The 8,359-nt window shown below is 34.5% G+C and overlaps 1 protein-coding gene across 1 annotated transcript; it reads right to left on the bottom strand.

Annotated features, from left to right (window-relative positions):
* Nucleotides 1–1,514: 1,514 nt before the first annotated feature.
* LOC116134528 (receptor-like protein 7) lies at nucleotides 1,515–6,686 on the bottom strand. The gene is made up of 5 exons (XM_031420219.1): nucleotides 4,997–6,686; nucleotides 4,564–4,851; nucleotides 3,742–4,023; nucleotides 2,154–2,518; nucleotides 1,515–2,060 (listed from the first exon to the last, which is right to left on the bottom strand). The coding sequence occupies exons 1-5, from the start codon at nucleotides 6,684–6,686 to the stop codon at nucleotides 1,515–1,517; spliced, it is 3,171 nt and encodes a 1,056-aa protein (XP_031276079.1).
* Nucleotides 6,687–8,359: the final 1,673 nt, after the last annotated feature.

Raw genomic sequence — 8,359 nt, 5'->3', positions numbered from 1 at the left:
CGCTCTTTTCCAGTACTCAATTGCTCTCTTTACATAATTTTTACAGTATTTTCTATGATGTAGTCGTTGTTATATATATAATATAATATATTAGTTATATCTAGCCATATATGTTCTGGGTCACTCATTTCTTACAGAAAATAATATTATTGTTTACAGTTAATGTGCCCATTGAGAGGTGTTCGATGAAATGCGTCAAGATGTTTTTTTTATTCACATATGAAATGAAATTTAAGGCAGAAATGAAGGGTTTTATATGGGCTCGGCAGAAGACATGGCAAAACCGTGGGCGTGTTCTGTCCTTGTATCGGGAGTACTGCGAAGCCTCAACTCTCCCCAAATTGGAACTGAGTTTAGCACAAGGCTTTCGAAGAAGCGAGGCTCGTGCCATTTTCATGTTGGGGTCTGAAGAGCGATCCATTCACAACATTGAAGACCTCATTGACACTGCTGAGTACGCGCTTTCTCACTTGAAAGAGGTTAAAATCCCCAAACATATTCAATGAATAACTTCTTAATTCTTTTGTATTCATAATGTACTGACTGTCTTGTATGAAATAATGAATCTAAATCTGTCAGCGCTATATCACTTGAATTCTAGCTGCCCGAGTTTATTCAAAACTTCTGATTGTAGATAATTATTACTTCAGGATTTTAGATATTGACTTGATACAAGTTGATAGAGTACTTCTGATACTATATATATATATATATATATTTTAATTACTTCCTTTGGAATTAATTATCAGTAGTGATTATTTTATCATCTTGATTGCACAAGTTTTAAATGAAATAGTTGCAATTCTTATCACATCATTAGACATAGTACATCCTTTCACAAGGTTCCTACTTTAACGAAATCCTCAAGTAAAATTGTAACCATGTGTTGAAAAAAGTAGAAGGAAAATTTTAAATTTATTCAAGTTGTTAGATACAACATTACTTAATGCTATATGTTCGACTACAAACGAGGAATCCAGAAATTTGGCAATCCTTTATCACACTCATCTTCACACCTTACACGGTCACCCAATGGCAAGTTCCTGCATTAAGATAAAGCGGCTGAGTTATATATATATATAAAATAATTATATTATTTCAGAAAACATTGATCCATAACATTTGCACAAATTTCAAATGGATGTTAATTAATGGAGATCCTAAATCTGGAGGAAAAAAGTGGATGTATAATTTAATCGAACTAACCTTGTCAAGAGAATCACTTTTGCTTAGTCTTTCTATTGCATCTTCGAATAAGTCCATCAATCATCCGTAGAAACCATCGTGGTTTTACTGTTGAGAAAACTATATATCCTATAGATAAGCCGAGTGATAGTCCGCTTCCATAACCCATTATAATGACTTTCCAATCTAACCAGGTTAAATGTTGTGTTCTTCATCATGGTCTATTGATGATTCTGGTTGTGGTGCCTCATCAATATCACATTGTTCGACAACATAAATCCACAAAGTCCTAAGTTTCCACTGTACGAGTCATTTTGGAAGGTCTCGAACTAGTTCCACGGGGGAATCGGCCCCACAAAATGGTTTTGTGATAAGTTTAACTTTGCAAGAAAGGTCAAACCTACCAATTGCGATGGAATCACTCCAACAAGCTTGTTTGAAGATAGGTCTAAAGCTTCAAGTGCAATCAAATTTACTAAAGACAAAGGAATATGACTGGTTAGGCTATTTTGAGAGAGATTGAGGAGTCGAAGTGAATGAAGTTTTCCAATTGAGTTTGGAATTTCTCCGTGAAAACAATTGTTTGAAAAATCAATGGTAGTAAAAGTAGTAACAATTTTCTCCAGTCTGATTTCAAAACCTTTAACTACCATCGCCACTGAATCTTGATAATATGTTTCACCCATATAATCCAACTTCCTTTTGGCTTCATCAAGATTCATCATAGCTTTTAGATTCTTAAGGAACCTTGTTGGCAAACGACCACTAAAATTGTTGTGTGAGAGATCTAAGATTCTCAGCATAGGGAAAGAACTATTAAATTTAGAAGAACCCCACTCAAAACCGTAAAACTTGTAGAAGCGAAGAACAAGAACCTGCAACTTCGGAAGTTCTCTCAATCAATATGGGAAACTATCAATTATCTTGTTGTTTCCAAGATCTAGAACTTCAAGCATGATACAATTAACCAAACTTCCTGGGATTGGCCCTTCAAGTCCATTGCCATTGAGATTGAGAGTCCTAAAATGATTGCCTTGTGCAAATATTCCAGGAATGCTGCCATACAATCTATTTTTTCGTTGATCCAACACATGAAGACTACTAAAGTTTGCCATGCATTTTGGAATTATACCACTCAAATTATTATACGAAAGATCTAGAATTGCTATGTCACTCATATTGCAAAAGCTGAGAGGTATCTCACCCGTGAAATTGTTGTTTGACAACGAAAACAATATCAAGTAAGGTGGTGGATTTGGAAGTGGTCCCTGAATCAAGTTGGAGTGAAGGTCTAGAAATTCAAGATTTTTCCATAGAAGTTGTTGTTCCATGCCTGTAAGAAAGTTATGGGAAAGATTTAACCATTATAAACTTTCCTTTCGTGTCCCACACCCCCTTGGGAATTTGACCGTGGATTTTATTGTTAGAAAGGTCTAGCTCCATAAATTGGTGTGAGCTACATAAGAAATCTGGAAATTCACTTATTTACAACCCGATAATGTCAATGTCTCAAGTTTGGTAAAGGAAGAGTTAATGTTGAATGTGGTGCTCAATGATACATTGGTATTGGAAAGATAAAGCTCTTCAAGTTTTTTGAGCTTTGAAAACAAGTAAAGCTCAGTTCCACTTAAATTGTTTAAAGAAAGAGAGAGACTAGTCAGATTCACAAGTTCAAATATTGAACCTGGAACTGACCCTTGCAATCTATTATTTTGCAAATAAATAAATTTCAATGATTTACTTTGAAATTCATCTATTGTGCCAGTTAATTGGTTATAACCGAGGCCCACATACTGTAATAAAGGTAGAGTGAATAGCCAAGATGGTAGGGACCCATTGAAAGAGTTATCATATAAATTAATTAAAACCAAAATTCCATGGGGACTTACTTGAGAAGGGATTAGACGAGCTAGTTGATTAGACGCTAAGCTTAAATGAGAAAGTTGAGTTAAGTTTAAGTTATTGCTCTCAAGATATAATGTATGGAGCTTATCAAAATTGGAAAGAAATGAAGGGATTTGACCTGCAAAATTATTAGCTGAGAGGCTCAAATAATTAAGCTTTAAATAGGAACTGACCCATTGAGACCGCAACCAAGGAAATCCAAACGCGTCAAGTGCATGAGATTACCGATGGAATTAGGTAATTCTCCAGACAAAGTCATTTCAGAGACATCTAAAAATTTGAGGGGCCTACTCCAATTAACCTTTGGCAAAATACCTGTCAAATTGAAATTTCTTCCTAAATTTAGGATTTTTAAGCTGGGTAGGTGAAAGATGTTATTTGGAAACTTCCCTTGCAATTCACAATCCCAAAGACTCAAAGAAGACAAAGAAGAAGAATCTAAGTACTTCCTTGAACCATGTTGTCATCTGTGCAAATGTATTAGTTCTTCTTCAAGACAATTTAGCCAGTTTAAAACTTGATTGGGGAAATTAGTAGTTGTTTCAAGGGAATTTTCAGAAAGATCAAGCATGACCAATTTAGATAAGTGGGTGATTTTAGATGGAATTTGACCAGAAAAGTATGAGTTGGAAAGGTTAAGATGTGTCAAACTAGTGAATTGATTAAAATCAGGAGGAATTTGAGAGAAATTGAAATCATTGTAAGCTAAGTTTAGCTTTTGCAAATGATTAAGAAGAAAAAGGCTACTATTGGAAGGGATGTTTCCTTGAAGCCAGCCACAACTAAGATCGAGACCAATCACATGACCCGTTAAAGAATCACAAGTGACACCATCCCAAGAGCAGCAATCTTTATCCTCTTTCCAAGACATTGTTTTAGGATAAGAAGGACACCTTCCATCACAATATGGTGGAGTATTAGAAGCTGAATTTTCTGCATAAAAATCACAATAAAAGGATAAACAATTCATGAAGGAAAAGAGTTGTTGAAATTGGAGCAATGCAGAACCCTGGTCATGAGAGCAGAGTGATGCAAAACTTTGAGAGCACAACTACAACAACTGAATGTATAAATTTTGATAAACCCACAATAGAAAACCCATTTTTTCCAAATGATGAAATCACGAGGACATACAAGGTTATAAATAGAAAGAAATGAAGGGTCAATTAATATTGTCTTCCTCTTCATGAATCTCCCCAACAAGCTTGTTTGAAGATAGGTCTAAAGCTTCAAGCGTAGTCAAATTTCCTAAAGACAAAGGAATATGACCGGTTAGGCTATTTTGAGAGAGATTGAGGAGTTGAAGTGAATGAAGTTTTCCAATTGAGTTTGGAATTTCTCCATGAAAGTAATTGTTTGAAAAATCAATGGTTGTAAAAGTAGTAACAATTTTTTGCAGTTGGATTTCAAAACCTTTAACTACCATCGCCAGTGAATCTTGATAATATGTTTCACCCATATAATCCAACTCACTTTTGGCTTCATCAAGATTCATCATAACTTTTAGATTCTCAAAGAACCTTGTTGGCAAACAACCACTAAAATTGTTGTGTGAGAGATCTAAGATCCTCAGCATAAGGAAAGAACTATTAAATTCAGAAGAACCCCACTCAAAATTGTAAAAGTTGTTGAAGCGAAGAACAAGAACTTGCAACTTCAGAAGATCTCCCAACCAATATGGGAAACTATCAGTTATCTTGTTGTTTCCGAGATCTAGAACCTCAAGCATGGTACAATTAACCAAACTTCGTGGGGCTGACCCTTCAAGTGCATTACCGTTGAAGTTAATAGTCCTGAAATGATTACCCCGTGCAAATATTCCAGGAATGCTGCCATACAATCTATTTTTTTTGTAGATCCAACACATGAAGACTACTAAGGTTTGCCATGCATTTCGAAATTGTACCACTCAAATTATTATAAGAAAGATCTAGAATTGCTATGGCACTCATATTGCAAAAGCTGAGAGGTATCTCTCCTATGAAATTGTTGTTTGACAAAGAAAACAAACCCAAGTAAGGTGGTGGATTTGGAAGTGGTCCTTGAATCAAGTTGGAGTGAAGGTCTAGATAAACAAGATTTTTCCATGGAAGTTGTTGTTCCATGCCTGTAAAAAAGTTGTGGGAAAGATTTAACTTGTAAAAACTTTCCTTTCCTATGTCCCCCATCCACTTGGGAATTTGACCTTGGATTTTGTTGTCAGAAAGGTCTAGCTCCGCCAATTGGTGTGAGTTACGTAAGAAATCCAGAAACTCACTTATGTTACAAGCTGATAATCTCAAGTACCAAAGTTTGGTCAAGGAAGAGTTAATGTTGAATGCGGTGCTCAATGATAGATTAATATTGGAAAGATCAAGCACTTCAAGTTTTTTGAGCTTTGAAAACAAGTAAAGCTCAATTCCACTTGAATTGCTTAAAGAAAGAAAGAGATCAGTCAGATTCACAAGTTCAAGTATTGAACCTGGAACTGACCCGTGCAACTTATTATTATCTAAGTAAAAAACTTTCAACGATATACTTTGAAATTCATCTATAGTGCCAGTTAATTGGTTATAACTGAGGTCCACATGCTGTAATAAAGGTAGAGTGAATAGCCAAGATGGTAGGGACCCATTGAAAGAGTTACTATTTAAATTAATAAGAACCAAACTTCCATGGGGACTTACTTGAGAAAGGATTGGACTAGCTAGTTGATTAGACGCGAAGCTTAAATAAGAAAGTTGAGTAAAATTGACAAAAAAATCTGGAAATCCACTGATGAAATTGTTGCCTGTAAGATCTAATGTATGGAACTGATCAAAATTGGAAAGAAATGAAGGGATTTGACCTTCAAAATTATTACCTGAGAGGTGCAAATAATTAAGTTTTGTAAGGTTTCCAAGTGAAATAGGAACCGACCCATTGAGACCGCAGTCAAGGAAATCCAAATGCATCATCTGCATGAGATTGGCGAAGGAATTAGGTAATTCTCCAGACAAAGTCATGTAAGAGACATCCAAAAACTTGAGGGGGCTACTCCAGTTAACCTTTGGCAAAATACCTGTCAAATTAGAATTACTTCCTAAATTCAGGATTTTTAAGTTGGGTAGGTGAAAGATGCTATCTGGAAAGTTCCCTTGCAAGTCACAATTCGACAGACTCAAAGAAGACAGAGAAGAAGATAGATTCATGAAGGAACTTGGTACAACAGTAGACATGTTTACATCATCAAGAAGAAGTTCTATTAAATCGGTCAAATTTTGAACTAACCCCTTTACAGTAGTTGTTTCAAGGGAATTTTCAGAAAGATCAAGCACGACCAATTTAGATAAGTGGGTGATTTCGGATGGAATTTGACTAAAAAAGTTTGAGTTGGAGAGGTTAAGGTGTGTCAAACTAGTGAATCGATTAAAATCAAAAGTAATTTGAGAGAGACTGAAATCATTGTAAGCTAAGTTCAGCTTTTGCAAATGATTGAGAAGAAAAAGGCTGCTATTAGAAGAGATGTTTCCTTGAAGCCAGCCACAACTAAGATCGAGACCAATCACATGACCTGTTGAAGAATCACAAGTGACACCATCCCAAGAGCAGCAATCTTTATCCTCTTTCCAAGACATTGTTTTAGGATAAGAAGGACACCTTCCAATTCAGTGGCGGATCCAGCCACTTTTTGGATGGGCCATGGCCCACCCTCAAATTTTTTTTTTTTTAATATTAATATGTAAATTTATATATTTTGGCCCACTCTAAAAAAAATATTAATGGACAAAAATAGTAATGTATAATAAATTTCTATTTTGGCCCACCCTAAAAGAAATTTCTGGATCCGCTACTGCCTTCCATCACAATATGGTGGAGTATCCAATTGATAAATAACTGAATGTTCTGCAAGATAATCACAATCAAAGAAAGAACGATTGAAAAAGGAAAATCGTTGCTTAAATTGGAGCAATGCAGAACTCTGGTCATGAGAGCAAAGTGATGCAGAACTTTGAGAGCACAAATACAACAGCTGAATGTATAAAATTTGATAAACCCACAATAGAAAACCCATTTTTTCCGAATGATGAAATCACGAGGACATACAAGGTTATAAATAGAAAGAAACGAAGGGTCAATTAATATTGTCTTCCTTTTCATGAATCAGTTCTGTGGTGGGGACTAATCTGTGAAACGCAGTAACCAACATGGACTGGAGTAATTACGCGGAATCTGCTTTTTTTTCATGAAAATCCACCATTACTAGTAGTTATGTCTAAAGTCTTTGTCATTTGAGACTTCTGCAAATTCCAAGTATCGTTTTCCAAGTGGTGCCAATGAAATTAATAGTGGAATTTTACTTTATTGAATAGACTGAATTGAGGTCTTGAGATATTTTTGTAGAAATTAGATTGTTAACCGTGATACTTAATATTATTATCATTATTATTATTTTACAGAAAAAACTTGTAATCTCTAATATATTGCCCAACTTTTCAATTACTTGATCTTATTAAACGAAGTCATCATCAATTAATATTCATCTGCCAGGCTTATGCAAGCCTATAACAATATGATTGTTTGAAATTTTATCCGTATTTATAACATAAAAGTTTAAATATATTGGTGAAGACATATATCTTATGCCTGCAAAGGAGAGTATAATTTGTTATTATTTAAAGATTCTGACAAAATTTGGACCTATTAAAAGGTAAATCAATAATATTCAACTTTTCCTGTACATGGTTATCAGTCTTCGTCAACAAAAACAAACTTAATGTTCACGTTCTTGACAATAATAGCTTCTTCATGCCATGAGGAGCAGGTTAGAGAACTTCTCCAATAACTTATTTGGTGGGTATCAAGTCTTGCCGCATCAACTCGAAAACAATAATGTCTATGTGATTGACACATTCTTATAGTTGGTATAAAGCTCTACGTATATAAAGAAAAGAATTCAATCTTTTAAATAAATGGATTCATCGTGAATTAATATTTATTTGCTAGGCTTATGCATGCCAACAACAATATAATTAACTATTACTTGAAAATTATAACAAAATTCAGATCTCTTAGAATGTAAATAATTAATATTCAACTTCTCCTATTATTGGTTTTAGTCTTAATAACGACAAACTTAATGTTCACGATTCTTGACAATAATTGCTTGTTATTATGTTCATGCAGTGAGGATTACGTTAGAAGACTTATCCAATAACTTATTTAGTGGGTATCAAAGTCTAAGTCTTAGTCTTTGTCTACATTATCAATATAAATGGCCATGTATTAAAATTAAATTAAAGAAAAACAT

The sequence above is a fragment of the Pistacia vera genome, unplaced genomic scaffold, assembly GCF_008641045.1.
Source record: "Pistacia vera cultivar Batoury unplaced genomic scaffold, PisVer_v2 Contig289, whole genome shotgun sequence".
In the NCBI taxonomy this organism is placed as follows: Eukaryota; Viridiplantae; Streptophyta; class Magnoliopsida; order Sapindales; family Anacardiaceae; genus Pistacia; species Pistacia vera.
The sequence above is the reverse complement of the archived record's forward strand: the minus strand, read 5'-3'. Positions and strand labels throughout refer to the sequence as shown.